Source organism: Syngnathus leptorhynchus, chromosome 2 (genome assembly GCF_054491065.1).
Source record: "Syngnathus leptorhynchus isolate UIUO chromosome 2, UIUO_Slep, whole genome shotgun sequence".
Lineage (NCBI taxonomy): Eukaryota > Metazoa > Chordata > Actinopteri > Syngnathiformes > Syngnathidae > Syngnathus > Syngnathus leptorhynchus.
The window spans coordinates 13,592,173-13,612,359 of NC_141196.1; the positions used below are offsets into that span (position 1 = coordinate 13,592,173).

General features: G+C 41.8%; 7 protein-coding genes and 1 non-coding gene across 9 annotated transcripts; 4 read left to right on the top strand and 4 right to left on the bottom strand.

Moving 5' to 3' along the window:
* The first annotated feature begins 529 nt into the window (after window positions 1-529).
* On the top strand, window positions 530-2,355 carry pttg1 (PTTG1 regulator of sister chromatid separation, securin). Its single transcript, XM_085935342.1, has 6 exons — window positions 530-653; window positions 870-926; window positions 1,004-1,143; window positions 1,675-1,756; window positions 1,838-1,999; window positions 2,149-2,355. The coding sequence occupies exons 2-6, from the start codon at window positions 875-877 to the stop codon at window positions 2,229-2,231; spliced, it is 519 nt and encodes a 172-aa protein (XP_085791468.1). The 5' UTR covers window positions 530-653; window positions 870-874; the 3' UTR covers window positions 2,232-2,355.
* A 30-nt stretch (window positions 2,356-2,385) lies between these two features.
* sowahd (sosondowah ankyrin repeat domain family d) lies at window positions 2,386-4,964 on the top strand. The gene is made up of 2 exons (XM_085935330.1): window positions 2,386-2,588; window positions 2,762-4,964. The coding sequence occupies exons 1-2, from the start codon at window positions 2,557-2,559 to the stop codon at window positions 3,606-3,608; spliced, it is 879 nt and encodes a 292-aa protein (XP_085791456.1). The 5' UTR covers window positions 2,386-2,556; the 3' UTR covers window positions 3,609-4,964.
* On the bottom strand, window positions 3,989-5,744 carry rpl39 (ribosomal protein L39). The gene is made up of 3 exons (XM_085935365.1): window positions 5,629-5,744; window positions 5,245-5,348; window positions 3,989-4,169 (listed from the first exon to the last, which is right to left on the bottom strand). Exons 1-3 carry the CDS (start codon window positions 5,629-5,631, stop codon window positions 4,121-4,123), a joined length of 156 nt encoding a protein of 51 aa, XP_085791491.1. The 5' UTR covers window positions 5,632-5,744; the 3' UTR covers window positions 3,989-4,120.
* On the bottom strand, window positions 4,590-4,727 carry LOC147060850 (small nucleolar RNA SNORA69). The gene has a single exon (XR_015065574.1). It is a non-coding gene; the product is annotated as a small nucleolar RNA SNORA69 (small nucleolar RNA).
* A 328-nt stretch (window positions 5,745-6,072) lies between the features above and the next one.
* Window positions 6,073-10,337, bottom strand: upf3b (UPF3B regulator of nonsense mediated mRNA decay). The gene is made up of 10 exons (XM_085935306.1): window positions 10,095-10,337; window positions 9,579-9,685; window positions 9,186-9,292; window positions 9,010-9,108; window positions 8,729-8,839; window positions 8,487-8,530; window positions 8,248-8,424; window positions 7,973-8,124; window positions 6,695-7,016; window positions 6,073-6,571 (listed from the first exon to the last, which is right to left on the bottom strand). The coding sequence occupies exons 1-10, from the start codon at window positions 10,203-10,205 to the stop codon at window positions 6,431-6,433; spliced, it is 1,371 nt and encodes a 456-aa protein (XP_085791432.1). The 5' UTR covers window positions 10,206-10,337; the 3' UTR covers window positions 6,073-6,430.
* A 219-nt stretch (window positions 10,338-10,556) lies between these two features.
* ndufa1 (NADH:ubiquinone oxidoreductase subunit A1) lies at window positions 10,557-11,184 on the top strand. Its single transcript, XM_085935354.1, has 3 exons — window positions 10,557-10,772; window positions 10,868-10,957; window positions 11,076-11,184. Exons 1-3 carry the CDS (start codon window positions 10,671-10,673, stop codon window positions 11,094-11,096), a joined length of 213 nt encoding a protein of 70 aa, XP_085791480.1. The 5' UTR covers window positions 10,557-10,670; the 3' UTR covers window positions 11,097-11,184.
* Window positions 11,185-11,645: 461 nt separating this feature from the next.
* Window positions 11,646-14,268, bottom strand: nkap (NFKB activating protein). The gene is made up of 8 exons (XM_085935318.1): window positions 13,661-14,268; window positions 13,177-13,257; window positions 13,003-13,067; window positions 12,765-12,848; window positions 12,652-12,697; window positions 12,391-12,582; window positions 12,057-12,206; window positions 11,646-11,962 (listed from the first exon to the last, which is right to left on the bottom strand). Exons 1-8 carry the CDS (start codon window positions 14,032-14,034, stop codon window positions 11,785-11,787), a joined length of 1,170 nt encoding a protein of 389 aa, XP_085791444.1. The 5' UTR covers window positions 14,035-14,268; the 3' UTR covers window positions 11,646-11,784.
* Window positions 14,269-15,072: 804 nt separating this feature from the next.
* Window positions 15,073-20,159, top strand: zbtb33 (zinc finger and BTB domain containing 33). Of its 2 annotated transcripts, none has more exons than XM_085935284.1 (2): window positions 15,073-15,393; window positions 16,623-20,159. In XM_085935284.1, exons 1-2 carry the CDS (start codon window positions 15,366-15,368, stop codon window positions 18,434-18,436), a joined length of 1,842 nt encoding a protein of 613 aa, XP_085791410.1. In that variant the 5' UTR covers window positions 15,073-15,365; the 3' UTR covers window positions 18,437-20,159. The 2 variants fall into 2 exon arrangements, with proteins under 2 accessions (XP_085791410.1, XP_085791418.1); XM_085935292.1 differs by having other exon boundaries at window positions 15,073-15,294.
* The last annotated feature ends 28 nt before the right edge of the window (window positions 20,160-20,187 follow it).

Below are 20,187 nucleotides of genomic sequence, written 5' to 3' on the forward strand. Positions count from 1 at the left end.
GAAAGAAAGAAAGAAAGAAAGAAAGAAAGAAAGAAAGAAAGAAAGAAAGAAAGAAAGAAAGAAAGAAAGAAAGAAAGAAAGAAAGAAAGAAATACGTGCGTGTGCGTGGTGCCAAAAGCCTAATAAAAATTTTTGATTGCCATCACACTATGTATTATTTATTGTCGCTGCTTAAAACATTTAAATTTTCTTTACATCCCAATCTATGCTATGACGCTTTTGTACTAAGATGTAAGTAATGCGCGTAAATGGGAAACTAACATAAATGCTTTAAGCGCCAAAGTAGCACATCATTTACAATAAGTCGTAAATCTCGAAACATGTTCAAGCAAAGCGTATCTGCAAACCATTAGCAGAGTTTATGTATTAATTCAATATAATTATGATTTGTTTGTCGCAACTATAATTTATTATATATATGTATATTTTCAGTCACTACATAAATCTTTTTTTTAATTTGGTGGAGAACTATGCAGCGGAAGTGTAAATTCATTTTCTCGACTTCTCACATCCGTGTTTGCAACGTCGACCAATAGCGTGAGAGCAGCGAATTTAAAAAAGGAGCCGCGGTCAGTTTTCTCCTCATACCAAAACAGCTTTGTGTTTGCTAGGTCAGAGCCTGCCTGCAAATTGAAAACATTAGCAAGACTACGGTAACCTTACCAATAATGTCTCGAGTTATTTTTATTTATTTACTTCTATGTATGGCTTCGCGCTCTTGTTTTGTGACGGTGTTCGCTGCGCATGTTAACCGGCCAAATATTAGTAAGCTTACAACATCATACGCGTGCCAAAAACAACAACAACTTCAAGCACGTACTACTTGCCAGCTAATTGACTCTAATGGTAACGTCTGTCTTTCTTTACAGATACAATGGCTCACATCAATGCAGGACGTGAAAACCAAAGTCTTACCTTCATACCAGGTTGAAAACTTGAGCTAAAATTGTCTTTTGGTGTTTCTCTGCTTTGAGCTATTTGGTTTACCATACAATCTTTACAGAGATGGCCTTAAAGACTCCACTGCGTGCCAAAACGATGAAGACTCCTCTGCGTACCGGTCGGAAGGCTTTTGGGATTGTCAATGCTCAGTTGTCGACTCCTGTTGTCAATAAGCAAGGGATGAAAACGGAGAAGCTTAAGGTTGGAGATGTATCTGTGATGTGTTTCCAGCAGTGACAAAAGTATTGAAACTGGGGGGGGGGGGAACTTGTCATTCTAAACCTGTGTAAATAGAACACCCAAACTATTCAACAAAATCTGAGTTCATTAAAATATGACTCTTAAGACCAAAAATAGTGCCTAGTTTTAAAATGGTCAAATTATACCTTCCTGTTAGCGTAAGCAACTGGCGACAAAAGACATTTTTGTCCCAGTTTTCACAGATATTGGTAATAGAACGGGGAATGCTTCATTGAGTTGCATGGGGCACTGTGGAGCCATTTTTTTATTTTTTTTTTTAACTTGTAGTACATAAAATATATAAAACCTATACGACAGAATTAAAAGCAATTTTGAACTTTAATTCTAGCTTTATTTTCCTCGGCTGCATTACAATATAAAGTTCCTTTTTAACCGCCACCATTCCCATTTGTATCCCCATCGAAGGTTTACAAGTTTAAAGATACCTCAGTTTTAATCTTACATGTTTTTGTTTTTCTTTGCACCCATCAGGAAGGCAAAATCATGCATGCAGTTCAGAAGAAAGAGGAAGACAATCCAGAGATTGAAAAGTTCTTCCCTTACGATCCAATGGGTAAGTCTGTTTTCAAAAACGGTGTCTAAATTAAAAAAAGAACTGCATATTTTCATTCAGACTGTATTTTCCCCGTTTCAGAGTTTGAAAAATACAGCATTCCTGAGGACTTCATTCCTCTCGGTAGTCTCTCTCTGGCTGGTCTGGCTTTTCCAGAAGCACCCCCTCTTTCGGAAGAAGACCAGGATCTTTACCTGCCTCTGCTCCCAAGCCTGTCACCTGCAAGAATACCACAACGCTCGGGTAAGTATCATATTGACTATATCCCATATTGACACACATGCAGAGGGATATGGTGCCTAACTCCGAGGTTCCACTGTATCATGAATTCAAATACCTTTAGGACTGAGGTGGCTCAAACAGCTAGTGTGACCTAACTCACTTTCTTTCAGATGGCTGCATTGAGTTGGATTCATTCCTCCAAACGATTGATGAGCTGACCATAGAGCTCCCCCCTGAGCCTGACACTGACTGAAACGTGTTCAAATACAGCCTTCTACTGTTCACTTTTTTTTCTTTAGATATTTTATTGTTTTAAACGTTGCTATTTGTCTGCATTTGTCACTTTAAAGCAGTTCAATAAAAACCGATATGCCCTTCCTGGTTTTGCAATCCATTGGTGGTCACGTGACATACTCCCGCCTTGAGATTATCATAAACTTTGGCTCAGTTCCTCTGGGGAAGTGGGCAAATGTCTCCGGCATTTAACTACTTGCGCAAACTGTACTTTGCTTCTAATCCGGTGTTTTTGAATTCTGACTAGAAATGCTCAGCGGTCAGTCGATACGCTTTGATTTCAAATGTACGTCAGCAACCACCAAAGTCAGAACAGGTGAGTCACGTCAACGACCTAGAGTAAATTGAGTCTTTGGGAGTTCAAAATGGACAATGTTCATATTGTAGATAAATTTAGTAGAACGATATAGTGCAACCCTGGGGAAAAGAAACGCGATAGTTTGACATTCAATTCCGTCGGGCTGACTTAAAAAATTACCGCAACTGCAGTACCATGAATGAGGGCAGCTCGACTGGGCAGGATGCCACCACTGACGCCCACCTCAACCGAGACTCATGCAAACAAGGCCCCGTTGTGGCGCGACTCTCCCGGTATGGCACGTCGCTCATGCCCGGTGTTCCACAGCGGCGGTCGCGACTGCTGCAGAGGCGACAAGACGACTCTGACGCAGACACACCTGCCCAGCGGAAGAAATCCACCAAAGAGTTGTCCCAAAGGGGGTTGGAGTGGGCTCTGCACCCCATGGAGCACGCGTGGATGCTGTCAGCCGTGGAGGGGAATTGCGACACTTTACTGGAGTTCGTGTCCGAGGAGCCGTTGCTGGTCAGCAGGCGCGACTTCATCAGCGGCTACTCGGTGCTCCACTGGTTGGCCAAGAGCGGCCGGGACGAGACTCTACTCAAGCTACTCACCCAGGTCGAGAGGGTCGGAGGACGGCCAGTGAGCGTGGACGTGCGGGGGAGCGGCGGCCTCACCCCGCTGCACGTCGCCAGCATGCACGGCCACTACGCGGTCGTCAAGCTCCTAGTGGGCGCGTTCGGTGCAGACGTGGACGTCATGGACTACGGCGGCAGGCGGGCCTGGCAGTACCTACGCCCAGACGCCCCCCAGGACATAAAGGAGCTGCTCGGGACATGGGATGAGGAGCATTCTCGTAGGGGGGAACCGAATGCCAATAAGAACTGTAACAACAGCAGCGATGTGACGGCGACGCCGGAGGAAGACGCGGAAGCTTTGTCGGACAAGCTAGACTCGTTTGACCGCAGCAGGAGAGAAGGCAGCTGGAGGTTTGGTTCCTTCAGAAGGTTCTTCTCCTTTCGTGCCAATAGACGTTGATCTTTTCTGTCACCACAGTGCATTCCTTCCCTTGAAAGTGCTTTGGACCATTGCTTCTTATTCCAATCCTAATATTTGACATGCTATTAACACAGCAATCCTGTGAGTGTAGCTTGTTTTTCCATTTTGCATGCCAGTTTTATATTTGGCAGAGACAAGAAAACATGAGCAACAAATACAAGCTTTGGAAAAACCTCAAGACTGCTTTTCATTTGCCGTTTTGGAGCACTAAGGAATATAAACTTGATTTTCATTTGCCGTTTTGGAGCACTAAAGAATATAAAATGTTCCTCACACTATAATTGCTAAGTGACATTGTGAGCTGAATAAACCAAAAGTGCAGTGAAAATGACATGAATTGTGGTACTGTACATGAAGTATTTGTTTGATAACAGATCTTTTATTTTCAAACATGAACGTAGGAACCAGAGTGTGTACAAAGCAGCTGCGGGTCCACCCGACATGAAGGTCCTTCGATGAAATGGAGGGTGGATTCAGCAGGAAGGTCACGTTTACAGACCGAGCTTGGTCCTCCTCCAGTGTCTCCTCTTGGAGTTGTACCTTCAGAATGCAGGAGGATGCTCAATGAAGAGATCAACTGGCACTACTTTACCCTGGCTTCCAATAATATAACCATAAAAATGTATGGGGTTTTTTCCCTTCTAATTCCAGTTTCCAATTTATAGATACCAGTTTGCTTACTGAACAATTTACTTTCTGTATCGGACAACCATCGCAAAAACATTTCCAATTCTAACACTGACCCCAAAAAAAAGGCCACAAATAATCCCATACTAATATGGTTGGTTGACCAATTCGAAATTTTTGTCATAACTGGGGGGATTTCATGGGCACAATGCCCTCCCTGGTTCGCACAAGCTACCAAAACACAACAACAGTGCTGTCATTCAACAGAACAGTAAAACCAAAATGACTATCGAGTAGGATTAACACTTGCTTCAACAATGACTGCCTAGCAAACAATGTTTCGGACACAGAGCATCCTCTTCATCCTGATGTGATGAAGAGGTTGATGAACTCTGAGGCCGAGCAATAATCTCAGCAGGGTTAATGACAGCACTTTACAGACATCAAGTGCTGCAATTGCAGACCTGCTTTAACTGGAGCAAGTCATTACAATATGCAAAGTGTCAATGTAGTTCTGCCAGAACATCCTCATCTGACTTCTGCATATCAGTGCGTAAGGAAACCAATGAAAAAAAAAAAATGCTATAATCAAATGTTTTGCATTCATTTACTGTCAAGATAAGACCAATGTGGATGATACAAAAAAATGTCATGACTTTTTGAAATAACCTCAGACTGCACGACTACAATTGAGCACAAAGTCCTAAATAATCATACATTCATAGAAATAAACACTTCAATTTTTGTTTATAAACGAGTGGCCCATGTGACATTCAATATACATTCAAAGATATTCCATGTTCCTGGTGCAAGGTGTCAATGGAAGTCTTAACAGTCAATGGAGGTAATGATATTCGTTATCACTAGAATTTCTTTCCATTATGTCGCAAAAAGCTCGTTCTCACTTAACTAGTACGTTTATGATGCCGTTTTAAATTACCATTGTTCAGATAGCAGTGTAAAAAAAAAACACACACACTAAGCTCACCTGATCTTATTGCCAGTCTTCATTCTGATCCACTGAGGAATGGGCCTGTTTTGCTTCTGCTTTTTGGCGAGAAAGCGCTTGATTTTGAAAGTCTTGTGGGACGACTAGACAAACAAAACCACAAACACACACGAAACAATGAAATCATATAAGCGTACGCAAACCATTTGAAATTGCTACAAACCACATGCTAGGTCTTATTTGAGCGTTTATGCTAGCTAGCTGATTGGGGTACGCAGCGCCTTGTAAATGCACACAAAATATATTTTTTAAAGATGCATACAGATACGTAAGATACCGTGAGTATTTTGTCTCAGTGTTCTAAGCACACAGAGCAGTATACATTGTATATTTTGACGGATGTTAGATGATTTTTCTTATTACCATGTCGGCCACTGACTTTCTCCTACAACGGCAGCGATAGAAGAGGAAGAACTACGTGACGTAGCCTGCATTTGTCAACGAGGCTTCCGGAGGTTTTATCGTGCCTTTTTATTGACAGCGACACCAGCAGGCAATATCTTGATACGACAGATTTAAGTCTAAATAATTGATAGTGATATCTTCAAGACCTACCCAATAGAAGTAAAAATCTGTGAGATACAGACCATTAAAAAAAAAAAAAAATCTTTGTTGAGCCTTAACGCTCACACACACTTTAAACATATCAACCATACATTTTAATCTTATGCTACATCAAGATAGGGTTAGCTGGTTGGCTCAGGTCTTCATGTGAGCTGTGGTAGACAGCAGCTCCTCTGCAAGTGTGCTTATTTCTTGTTGCTTCAAAAGCAATGCACAAAAAATACACACGCAAAAAAAAAATGCTTTTTAGTTTGATACAACTGGTAGAGCTGTGTTTATTTCATGTTCATAAATGCCATTCACAAGCTTGTCAATAATGCTTGGAAGATTTGATGTGAGATATGAGCAGAAATAAAACAGAATGTTTGCAGTGATACTGTTTCAAAATAAGGTCACTTGAGGGTTTTCTGCGCCCTGAAGACAAACTCTTTGTTTTCCCGTGGAGTGAAACTAGAGAGGTTCACTTTGAGGCACAATCAAGCTCCACTCTGAACAACGAGTGGGCCTCAAACATGGAAGAGCAGACCCTGAGGCGACATACTGCTCACAGTCTCGCATCCTTCTCCATCATACCAAAAAGACGCCCCAAGCAGAAATCTGCTCACTCGTCATCCTTCTCAGCCATTTTTTTTGTCTCCGTGTCTGGCTTCCTGTCCACAGAGCTGGCATCACCTCCTCCGCCTCCTGTTGGGCGATTGCGGCTTCTTGCTCCAGGCTGGTACAGCTGGATAGCGGGACGATCCTGATACAAAAACACGAATCAGACAAATATATATTCTTTAAAAATACATATCAAATGTACAGATGGAAATGTACACATAATCAATAGGTAGACAAACAGCAATTAGAAAGACTGTTGGATTACTTTATTCCGAAGTCGTTCTCTCTTGGCGCTGTCGTCCTTCTTGTCTTGTTTTGCCGCCTTTTCCATCTTGTCAGATTCTGACGTGTTGTCTGTTCGTTTTTTTTCCGACGGCCGCTCCCTCTCTTTCTTGGACGGTCCCTCTTCCTCCGCCCACTTCCTGGTGACGTTCTCACCGTCGTGCCTTTCCCTCCTCCTGCGTCGCTCTTGCCGTCTCATGCGTTCTTTCTCCCTTTGTTGACGCTCTTTCTCCAACTCACGCTCCCTGTCCCGATCGTGCTCAGCATCATGCTCCCGAAACTCCTTGAGGCCTTCCTCATCCGCTCTAATGGGGGAGAAAATGCGGAATATAAACATAAATATTGACATAATCATATGCAAAATGTTGAAATACAACTCATTACTTAAAAATGAAATGAAAACAAAACAAAGTGAAATTGACTGGAGTGTATAAATTAACTCAACCCTAAAATGTATTTTTTTTTTAAATAAAGCAATATATGATGATATATGTAGCTGAAGTAAAATATATTCAATGTACATCCATTCTTCAAAAAAATAATCAATTGAAAAATTATTTTGACATAAAACAGTGTCATGCTAAGTGTGTCATTTCTTTGAATGTGCAGATAATGTTATGTTGGAAGTGAAGAGACTTGAATTTAAGTAAGCCCATTTCAATTGAAGATATAGTTGACACAAAACTAGGTGAAGGTGAAGTAAAATACATTGGTGTGCAATTTAAATGAATTACATTCAAATAAAACGAACTAAAAATAAGGTATGTTGCAGTGTATCAACTAAAATTACATTTGGAAAAAAAAAATATCAGTAAAATATATTGATTCTCCACACTAAAACAAAAAAAACAAGCAAAGTATCACAAATAACATACACACGAACTCATGTTGGAGATAAAATAAATAATAAAAAATAAAACAAAGTGCAAAGTGTACATACAAATAGTAAGGTAAAAATGTATTGTAGTCTCTCAACCAGAAAGAAAAAAATAAAAACTTAATACAATAAAAAAAGAGACAAAAGGGACATGTACAGTTTGTTGCGTGTCAAACGAAATTAGTTTACAAATAAATGACACAAACAAGGATGTTGACTAAGTAAAATACGATGAGTGTAGAGTACACTGAAACTGTGACATGCTACCAAAATTCTATTAAAATAAAGTTCTAGATTAAATACAATGTGTTGCAGTGGATAATGATTTTTTTTTCATATGCAGTACCAATACGTATCAAACAATATGAGCCAAGAACGACCTACTTCTTTCCACGCTCTTCCTTGTTGTCAATGTTTTGTCGTCTCTTGTGCTCTGCGCTTCTGCTGTACTCTTTGCTGGGCCTCTCAGCTTTTTTAAACTTCTCCTTTGCATTGTCCAAGTCAGCGCCGTCTCCCCTGTCTGGCTTTTTAAGCAGCTACATGGCGGACAAAGAGAGTGGACGTCTTACTGCGGCGTGTGGAACTAGATCTTACCAATGGTTAAACAAATACTGTTTACTCCTTAAAGTGTGAGTACTTATGATACCTTGGCCACTTACTTTTATTTTTGGCGCGTCTTTTACTTGATCCTTGTCGAGCTCCGGTTTCTTCATTTTCTCGGCTCCTTTACGCTTCCGCCGCTCCTCCTCGCGCCACTTACGGCGCTCCTCGTCTCGCAGACGCTTGCGCTCCAGCTCCCGCCGCCTCCTCTCCTCTCTCTTCTCCTCCCTGATTCTCTGAGGAGAGAACAAGTCTGTCTTCTGTCGTTCAATTGGGCTCACTGTGAGGTCTGACTTACCTGCTTATTCTTCAGGAAGTCCAGCAAAGGAGTTGTTTTTTTAGCTTCAGGAAAAACAAAGGTTAGACATTTGATTACTTTAATGTAGGGCTTGGTGACATGGACTAGTACCTCTCTGTTTCTAGTCATGTTGAGGAAGCAGTGCACACATCAGCAAAACCAAAATCATCCTGGCAAATATTTTTGAATGCAAAACCGATGACTCGCTGAGCCGGGCCAGCCCTACTGTAAAGTTTACTGACCTACAAGCTCCTTGGACCTGGCTTCAAGCTCTTCTAGCAAAGTCTCCGGCGTGGATGTCAACTTCTCATTGTCTCCAGTATAATAATCCAAGAATTTCTTGTAATCAGGATCTAGAACAACATGCACATAATATTACATAATATTGTAAAAGGTTCAGTATAAATGTATTTTTTGTTGTAATGACTAAACACTCAGGAGACCACAATGACCCACAAACGTTTTTAGTTGATAAAAGTATTGTATAATGCAAGAAATATTTTTCATCTCTTAAAATACACACCGTCACTAATGGTTCCACACTTGGCGTCCTTTTTCTTGCTTCTTTTTTTGGAAGTCTTTTGAAAAGGTGCAAATTCCACAATAGCAGGGTACTCTTGTCCTGTTTGCCAAAAAGTGTGTGCAAACTGACTGAGTGTACATTCATATAAACTTTAACATCAGGATTCTTTTTGATACCTCTGCTGTCAATGAACACGTAGCCGTCGAAGCGATCCCTGAACAGGACGATATCTTCTTGGTTTTTAAAGTTGATGTAAGCCCTCGCAAAGAGGTGAGGATACAGGCTAAGAGGAGAAACATTAATGAAGACATTTGATGATCTTAAAGCACCACTGTATTGACAAATATTTTATTTAAGTTATCTTTATCGTGTCATCATTTACATTGACCTACAGTAATAATTCATTTGAATTGGATCACTCAAATGAATATTTTCAGAAATAGGGCGCTCAGAAAAATGCTCATTTAGTTGTTGAATTGTACCCAGCCATTTGTATACAAACAATATTTTTTAAAAATGTCAATAATGTATAATATGTTCAACTTTAAGTCACGTTGTCACAAGATCACCTGGTGTCATTGGAGAAGAACTCCAAGTAGTCTAATTCTGGAAGAGGCTGCAGTTGCTCCTCCAGCTCCTCTTTAGTGAGACTCGGTGGCAGCCTTCTGATGACAATCTAGTGCAGTGGTTGTCCTCCATAAGTACACAGCATAGGAAACGGCAATAATGGCTATTCCCAATTCTATTTTGATAAATCATCACAAAAATATATCCATCTACAATACTGCTAGCCTCTTACACATTACAATGAGCTGACTTCCAGACACTAGTTTACCTGATGTCAGAAAACACTCGATTAAAATCTGAAAATTGAACATATTCGTATCCACATACTAGTATGAATAAGGTCGTATTCAAAACATAAAAAAGAATAACATAAAATCACACAAATATTCGCGGATATAACATGGTAAAAATTTGTTAGCTAAACGTAATACAGATTAAATGTTATCCCTTACGACAATCACAACTAATACCAGCGAGCTAACCTAGCCTAGCCTATCATATCTTAACTCGAGTTTTACCTTTGTCATGGTCTCCTTCTTTTCTTTCAATTTCTCCGTCCTATCTGAATCTTCACACATTAATTCCACCCTCATCTCCCTCGGTCGAGTGTTTTCTTTATCTTCCTTCATATTTGTAAAAGGCTAATTGTGTCAACTTTGACTTATTCCTGGGACTTGTTTACTTTTTTTTTAAAACAACTTCACCGAAGTGCGTGGGAAGCACCACGCATGCGCCGCGTTCAACGACCTCTTTTTTTTTAAACGTAGGCAGGCGAGAGAAAGCGCTGTGTCCATGTATTCATTCAGAATAAAATATTTAGACGTGAGTTTGCCACATTATATTTTACAACTTTGTTGTGGGTTGTGATTAATTCAAATAAATCAAACACGAACTCTAAAATAGTAATTTAACATGTTTTCCATGCAAATTCTCGGCATGAATTATATTATTTTGAATAATTCTTGCAGTCATTTCTACTTCCGGTGGAGCCCGTGGAGCGCCATTTTGTTAGCTTTCTGAGCAAAATAAAGGGGACAAGTTGGTGGTCATCTTATGTTATTGTTCTTTCGGGCTGTTGAACACTTTTCTCCGTCATGTGGTATGAAATTCTACCGGGCCTAAGCATCATGGCAGTGTGTCTGATCATTCCTGGTGTTGCCACCGCACAGATCCATAAATTCACTAATGGTGGAAAGGTGAGCTGGTGGCTACTGGATGCTAGGTTCTAATGTAGCGGTCATAAAAATGTTTAAACGTCTGGTTGAAAACTAATGTGTGTTTTTTCGCGCAGGAAAAAAGAATCGCCCGAGTTCCGTGGCAGTGGTACCTGATGGAGAGAGACAAGCGGGTGTCGGGAACAGGGCGCTACTTTGACTCCAAGGTGAACGTACACGCCTGTCACAAGCCCGACCTTGCTAGTTAGCCGCCGATATAAACTCCAACTTAATCATAACTTTATTGCTAAAGAATGCTGAGCAATATATTTTTTTCTTCTACAGGGACTCGAGAACATCCACTGAGGACAAGGAAGAACGTTTGTTGTACATTCAAAAAGTTTTATTGCACATTAATTTGTGTTTATTGTACTAATTAAAATGTTGATATCAACTGTTGATTGACTGGTATCTGTGTTGCTATTTAACACTGCCACAGAATAATGGAGTGCTCCTCAACTTTTGAGTCAAGGAAAATATTTTACATAACATAACCTGACAACACGCCACCAATGAAAAGAAGATATATGTAGCCTATACTATTCGCTTGTGAGCTGCTCCAGGAAACCATATATGTACATTTCATTCACTACAAGTGAGGGTTTCATAGTGCAGTGTTCTGGACTCACGACACAAGTTCAAATCCCAGTGGGACCTAAAATATGTTATCATGGAAAAATTTGCAACACAGTTGCTCGTGTGCTACCCCATAAAACCATACAGGGTTGTTTCGAGCTAGGGTTGGCGTTAGGGCTAGGGTTTTTCACATTTGCCATTCTCATCCCTGATGATGAGTTACTCATTGATCAGCTGCATTTAGGGTATGATGAACCATAAAAATCCAACATATCAGTATTATTAGTTGCAAAAGTCATTTTACTTACTGATTTGCAACATGAAAAATAGCCAACAAAAACAAATTGATGTAAGTTGCAAAAAAATTGCGGTATTTACATAATCGCATTCAAACGTGCTCGAAGTGGAGCTGTTTGTATCATGGCTTTTCCTCTTTCCCTTTGGTCTTCCTGTAGACCATCTCTTTGAAGCTGGACAGGATCTTGCTCTCCCTTTTCCGTCTTTCCTCCTGATTGAAAGAGGCCAGCGCTCTTTTCTCGTCCGCGCTGTAGATCTGGTTTTCCTTACGCAGACGCACGGCCTCCATGCGGCGATGTCTGCAGGGGGGTGACAGTCGTATCATTTGAGTCCAACCCAAGGCAAACGGCAGTGATCCTGAACGCAAAGAAACGTATGAAGACAACTACGTACCTGCTGCCGCTCATGACGTAGCCTGATTTTTCAAAGTCTGCAATCTCGTTGCTTGTCAGGCCGATTTCTCCTCTCCTTGGAATACGTTTTCCGGCTTTAACGTATTCCGCCATGGCCGCACCTTCACCTGGCAGCAGCGCATGACCGAAACTGCAAGACAAAATGATACAGGTTAAATACTTTGTCGAAGAATAACTGTGAAGCATTCTTTGTTTCTTAGATGTAGACTTGTGTATTGTTTGAGGTGATGCAATGATCTTTGCTTGCAGAAAATGACGTTATACAATAGTCTCAAATATAACTTCAGTTGACTTTTTTCCCCCCCTCTACTCACTCTAAAGGTCTCTCATCCTGAGACAGGAGTGTGAGCGGCGCTTCAGGTCCCACCAGGTTATCTTCGGCGGAGCCTTTCTCAACCCACGTCACCTCGCCAGCATCTTCGTCCTCTTCCTCAGACTCACTGCTGCTGGAGTCGCTCGACGACTTTCGGCTTTTTCTCGCCTTCTTTTTCTTGGACTTCTTGGACCTGAGAGCAAATGTGGTCTTGTTTCAGTAGCTTTCTTCGCAGAGGAAAACAATTGCTGCAGTAACATACTTCTTGCTTTTCTTTTTCTTATTCTTCTTTTTCTTTACTCCGTCCTCTGGGAAAAAGTTTGAGTTTAACACGTGCAGTAGAAGCGTTAAATAGTGCATTAAAATGTAATTTACCATCTGCGTCGGACTCCATACCGCTGTCTGACTGTTTTTTATGCTTTTTCTTCTTGGACTTCTTCTTTTTCTTCCTCTTTTCATCTACAAACACATGGGAGCATTACCATCGTGCCTTTTCTGTCACAATTTGAAGCATTGGAAACATGGCACATAAGCTCCATTTTGAGTTGGCAAGTATTGTACATGTATTTTTTAATATATGTAATAAATGTATGTGTGTGGGCTCCACAAGTACCTCCCGAGTTTGATGCCGAGCTGACATTATTCCCGTCATCTTCAACAGGTGTGAATTCATCAGAGCTGGTGGAGCAAAAAACAAAATAGATGTTAAACTTTCTGTGACTGAATATACTTGCGACTCAAATAATGCAAGGCATTTTATGGAGAAGGCAACCCTTATCTGACTTACTCTTCTTCTTTCACCCTCGGCGAATATCCCCAAACTTCGGGACAACCTTGCTCGCCGATCCTCTCTCGTTCCTTCAGCCGCCTGCGACAAACAAGCGAATGTTGAGTTGCTTGAGTTACTATCTAAAAGGTGCCATTGGTTAGTCTGGCCCTGTGTGATTTCAAGGTTGCAAATGGCTTAAAGCCAGTCCCACACTAGATGACGTGACCAAATAATGAATAATAATGAAATGTAAATAATAATGAAAATGAAAAACATCTAGTACCGATCGCGGTCACGGCAAAATAATCACTGTCGTATTTATTTACTTTCTACGTCATCCATTTTATTGGCATTAAAATGTGTTTACTACTTTATCAAGACCCTAGCTCATTACTGCCACCTGCAGGCGAAAATAACAGAACGTAGACGTTGGCTAACATTTTGTTCAGTGTATATTCCAAGTGCGAAAAGGATTACATTACAATGGAAAATACGTTTTTACCTTGCCATGAATTCTTCTTGTCTCTGTCTTTGGGCATCGTCTCTCTGTTGGTCGTGGTAAAAATCGTCTCTGGAGCCATACCGCCACGATGCGTCTCTCTGCTCGGACCAGCGGTTGTGACTTTGGCCGCTGCTGGAGTACCTTTCTCGGGATCGGGACCGACTACGGTGGGGGCTTCCGATTCGGAACCGCTTAATGGTCCTCGCCTCCCTAAGTCGGTGCTCCCGTTCCTGACGCTCACGCTCCCTGTCGCGAGGCCTCGGTAGTATGGGCCCGAAGCTGCCCGGAGATATGCTCCTCTCCGGGCTGCGGGAGCGAGAGCGGGTTCGAACGTGCCGGGGACTCCGAGAGGCCGAACGGCTGAACTGTGGCATGACTGAAGCCAATTAATCTCAGGGGGGAAGGGGGATCCGCTATTGTGTATTAGAAAAAAGAAAAGGCCTCTGCTAAACTAAGTACGATTTAGTCAACAACCCAGGCTCCGTCTAAATTTCCGTTTCCTTCTCCTCCTCCTTCTTCCTGTGTTGTGTATTTCCGTTTCCGAACGTTAGACCCCGCCTATTTAGACACCTAATAGGGTAGACACTCCAGTAGCTTGTAATACGTTGGCGTCTCCGCCATATTGTGTGTGTCAGCTCAGCCTGCAAAGTATCCAGTATCTATCCATCCATCCGTCCATCTGTTCATCCGCAATACATCCATCCATATTATTATATCTCCATCTTGAAAATGAGAAAGTACATGTAAAGTACATACTTCACTGTTTAAGATGGGGAAAAAAAAATATTTATTTCATATTCCAAAGTGTGCCCCAAACATTGAGAGACTCACGTCAAAAAGATTCAGTATTTTGCATTTAAATTGCAAACTAACCGTGGAAATAAACTGTGAATCGTTTGAACATAAAAGGTGTTGGATAACAAGAATGTGGTAAGAATGTAAAAAATAATAATAAAAATCAAAATTTAAGTAAAATTAAATTTTAAAAAATTATACAGACTCCTACTTTTGAAACAGTGAAGAGATTACGTGTTATTCAAATTGGAAGCCATTGTAAGACGTGCAGATATTTGACTGAGAGGCTTGTCCACGGCATTGAATCTAAAGAATGTAAAGCCGTGAGCCCATCAAATATGGCGGCCACGTAGACGTTTCATTCAGCTCTAAACGCCATTTACATGTGTAGACCTATGCTTCGGGACTGCCACACAAACAGAAGTAAAATACTTAGCTCACTTTGTCAAGCTACTGTTACTCAAAACAGCACAAATGCATGGTCCAAACATGATTCCATTCACTTAGCAAACCAATAGTGCTACATGAACACAACCCGTGCTCCTCCCAAGCAAAAATATGCGAATGATGATCCGCAACAACTTTGAAACAACTATTGTACTAAAGTTTTGAAGCTGCGGCACTTTCGTCACATCTCATTTTGGTAGTCTACACAACCCGGAAGTTGTTTCATGTCGCTTTACGTCTGGAGTTGGGCTGCGTTATCATGGCTTAAAGATATGTGACTGAATGCTCAATTAAAACATTATTTCGAAATGAACGCTTTAATGTCACGCAGTGGCGACTCCTCGTGGCTGGTGTGACAATCACGCGACGACGCAGCTCTCCTCATTTGGCAGGTGAAGCCCCTCCGCTTTTTTGCCATTGTGTAGCCAAGCGGCTAACGCATTAGCTACGAACGCTATTCTTTATGCGGGCGGGAAGCGCACCAGGTGCAGGTAAACTGACCAGTTTTCAATATTTATACAGTCATGAGGTTACACTTCCCAGTCGGAAGTAGAAACTGTTGTGCAATTCTGCAAGGTAATGCGTTAGCGAGCTGTCATAATTTAGGCCCTCGCTTCCCTATTGTTCATAACAGGACGAGAAAACTGCCTAATGACATATTTGAGCAAGTAAGCAATTCACAACAACAGCCTTAATCTGTCTGCTACACTTGAAGACATCAAATGAGTCTTCTAAAGTAACTGTAGATGCTCTTACTTGGCAAAAGGAAAACTAGCAACTGTTAAGCTTCGTAATTTATGTGACGTGAGTGATAGCTTGCAATTTTACCTCTTAGTATGTAAACGTCGAAATTTCATGCAGAAAGTTCACCTCAAATCTGTTTGCCCAAAAACAGTCAATCAAAATGAATGTTCATTCAAAGAAGTAATGACAATACTGATAAAGATGAATAGAAAGATAATCGAATTGCCACTGAAGAATTCGCATCATACAACTGGTGTTTTACTTTTTAATTTCAAACCGATGGGGGTCTCTGCAGTGCCTGGCGACCCATCAAATGTTAAAAAAACCCAAGTAAATCTGTTGATATTTATCTGAAAATGTATCTAAAAGGAAGCCACTCTAAACTTTAGCATCACTGTTTGGAAACAGTGGAACTATTCATTATAATAACAGCCTCTGACACGTCATTTCTCTGCCATTGAAATCCATTTATTTGTGAAAAGGTCGATGTCATGCATCACAGTATTCCTACATTAATTGGCATATGTATTTTAGTGGCTCATGATGAGATGCTGCTTCTACAAAAGGACACTTAGAAAATTGCTTCTTGAAGCCGCTCGCTTGTTTTCTATCCAGTCCCTTGGTCCTGCTTCTACAAGGAGAAGAAAATAGCCTTTTCATAATATTTAAACATTGTTTGACACGTTCTAAGCATTTTTGTTGCAATGGTGTGCAACGTCGGCAATTTTTTCTAACCATTCTTGTGGCATTGAGTAAATGGCTGAGAAGTAGCTTTAATGACTTTTTCCCCACATCCAAGAATGTCACAGTAACTATTACTGTTAAAAATATGGATGTGGCCTTGAGACATGCAACTGAAGTATTGTTTTCAATTGGCAAAATGTTGGTCCTCTGAGATGGATGAAAACAGGTGAAACAAAAAGAATATCTCTCCTCTAATACACAATTGTTCTTGCTTTCCTTTACCCTCCTGCAGACATGCCGACTCTCAAGCTGATTTCTGCGACTGACACGCAGTATTCATCCGCGTTGCTGAATTCCATGAACGAGCAACGCAATTCTGGATTGTTTTGCGATGTTACTATCATTGTGCAAGACAAGAAGTTCCGTGCCCACAAAAACATCCTCTCTGCGTCAAGTACATATTTCCACCAGCTCTTTATTGTCACCGGGCAAGTGATTGAACTCGACTTCCTCCGAGCGGAGATCTTCGAGTATATCATCAATTTTATTTACAGCTCCAAGATTGTACAAATTCGCTCGGACATGCTGGAGGAGCTCATGAACGCCGGGCACACGCTCGGCGTGAAGTTCCTCACCAACCTGGCGACACCGCTATCCCAAGTCCCCGGTTTGTCAAGGGAAGAAACCCCCCGAACACCATCCGAAACGAATATGCCCATCATCTCGGAGTCCTTCTCCATATCTGCGGAGGAGTTCAGACAGTCGAGCAACGCCGTGGATAAAAGCGGGGACTCGGATGACGACGTCATGTTCGTCTCGGAGACAGATGCCAGATCGCGAGCTGCCAATCAGGAAGCTTCAGGGGATGTCATTTATGTTGACTCGATGGATTCAGGTAAAGATGAAACGGCGCAAAGCAAAGAATCTGAGAGCGCGACGTCGAAAGGAGCAGCGCCCGCGGGAACGGACGAAATAAAGCTTCCTGACAGAAGTCCTCTGCGCAGTCCGGACAGCAGCTCCAGCAACCTCAATTCGACCGCCAGAGTTCCCTCCGAAAGTACTCGCGCCACGCCACCACCGGCCAAGACCGGCAGTTTCAGCCCTGAGCTGCCCAGCGCTTCTCAGCCGTCCTCTAACGGCAACGTGATGGAAAACACCGACATATTGGGTGTCCACAAAAAGCAAATTTCTTCGCCGCAGCAAGGGGATTTCAAAATCAGGCTGTTGGACATCTCAGACAGCCCCCCGGGTCAAAGGAAGGTCGTCACACCCACGATAGCAACGAAAAAGACGGTCACGCTCAACGCAGCCACGGAAATTGACTCCATTTCTCCAGATTGTAAAGTTTACGCCAACATAGGGGAGAACACCTACGACATTGTACCGGTTAAGGAAGATCCAGGTGAGGGCGGCTCCAAATCCACCAAAGCGAAGAGATCCATACCGCAAATACCTGACAATCTCAAGCTCTCGCCTAACAAGAAAAAGTCTAAATCCGAGTCCGAGGACCACTACGAGCTGGTGATGGACGGCAAGACGTTCTACGTATGCACCGTGTGCAAGCGTCCTTACGTGTGTCGGACCAGCCTCCGGCGCCACTTCAACACGCACTCGTGGGAAAGGAAGTATCCGTGCCGCTACTGCGATAAAGTCTTCGCCCTGGCCGAGTACAGGACTAAACATGAAATCCAGCACACGGGCGAGCGGCGCTACCAGTGCCTGATGTGCCACGGCACTTTCCTCAATTACCAGCTGCTCTCCAATCACTGCAAGCAAGTCCATAACGTGGACCCCAGCGGGAAGAAGGCCAAGGACGGCGAGGACAACATTTACCGCCTGCTGCCCTGCAAGACCATGCAGATGAAGCCCAACTCGTGGAGCACGGACGGGCCGGGGGTGTCGATCATCGGCGAGGATGGCACCATGCGCCACGTGGCTCCCGGTCAGGAGGGCACGCGTGCGGCCGCCCAGGGCCAGCCGTTGAACTGGGACGACATTTTTGACTTTGATGAGCAGATGATGATGAACCGGGCCGGGCCGCCCGTGAACATTGGCGCTCCCGAGGGCAAGTCGGAGTTCAACTTTAACATTCCGGAGACGTACTGAGCCACGCTGGGCCGTGCCATCACTCGTGCCTTTTTGGAGGCCCCCCCCCCCCCCCCCGCTTGGACTTCCACTCCTCTGCGGAGCTTTCTTTTCTCCACGGTGGTCTGGATGAGTGAATGTTCACACGTGATTGCACCACATGTTGTTTTATTCTGCATCCAGAACCCTGTTAACCTGTATTTTAACAATGTCTTTTAGTTTCTCCATACAGTGTTGAGCAAATTATTTCCTACAGCATTGTTTCCCAACATTTATTAAGCAAAGACATGTGTATTTTACATTAGAAAATTGTCACAAAAAAATATATACGTATGTTGAAAAAAAGAAAAGAAAAAGTATGACCTCATCTCAATTGACTTAAAATGTACTTAGTGTGAAATCTTGGCCAGTAAATTGAACACAAAGCTGTTTTTCTGGTGTGTGTGAATGGAAACAGAAGAAGACAGATTAATTGTGCTATCTCATGGAAGAGCACTTTAATTGTTCTGCTTTTCACTGTATGACTTTGGGATAGAACGATAAAAGCACATTATTCATCGTAAAGAATCATTTTCTGACCCCTTAACTGAAATTAGATCAAGTTTTAACTACATTGTTTTTTTTTTTATCTTTTAACAAACAGTTAATTTTGAGCAGACCAAAAATTCTGCTACAATCACTCGACATTCCCACAATGACATCGCTCATCTTTGCACAAGACAGTATCCTGATATGTACGATATATATTTTTATTATTTTTCATGGCAAGCCCGCACATGGGTATCATTTGAAGGTATTTAAAGTTGACTTTGACAGTTTCAACCTTTTTGTTTTTCCCGAGCCCACGTGCTTTGTAAGAGTCAATGCTTAGATTATTGATGAAAAGTTAGCACTTAGTATTTAATCATTGAGGAGGGCTTGTTTTGTTACTCTTAGTTTGGGCGCTTTCATTGACTTTTCACTGTGAGTGTAGTGGTGAGTAAACAGGTAGCGCTGGCAGGGATATTCTTTGTCATCTCGACGACAATGAACAAATGAACGTGTGTGTACTTTTGTGTCATGTCCTTTTTGTAGAACCATGCTTGCTTTTCTTGTATTAATGGTTGTCGCTGTATTAAAAATGTCCCTCACGTCGTTATGATGGAAATCGGATGACAATAAATTATTCTTTTACTGTTTTAACTGAATTTGTTCTGTGATCCTGGTTGACTTTCTCACTTCAAAAACGATTTTCCCATGAGAAATCATGTCAAGTGAATTCAATCATTTAAAGATCAACTGTGCAGCAAAATATTCTTAACGCATACCAGTATAAATATACGGGAAGTTCAGTGAATTAAAACAAAAAGTAAAATCACCATCTTTGACGAAGCTTGACAGATGGCTGCCGAGCGATATTGTCACAGAATGGCATTTAATTGATGATGCAAATGAGCTTCATTTACTAATGTTAAGAAAAGGAGTTACCAGAAAATCTCTTCAGAATGAAAGATATTATAAAAACAAGTCATGTTAATTTTTTTGTCTCCTTGTGGTCATCAAGTTAGGTTACATTCTTGTGTTTCATGTACCCTGTTGGTCAAAATTGTTCCATGTTTAAAATGTGCTGTAAACCTTTTAGAAAACAAATATGTTTAGTTCAAGTTTGAAGAAAATCGGACAGGTGAAGGAAAATCTCTTGAGAGGTGAAGGAAAGTTTCTTGGTTGCTTTGGAATCATCCTTTTGTTCAATAAACCCAGAGAAAATGGCTACTCAAGAAAAGATACAATGT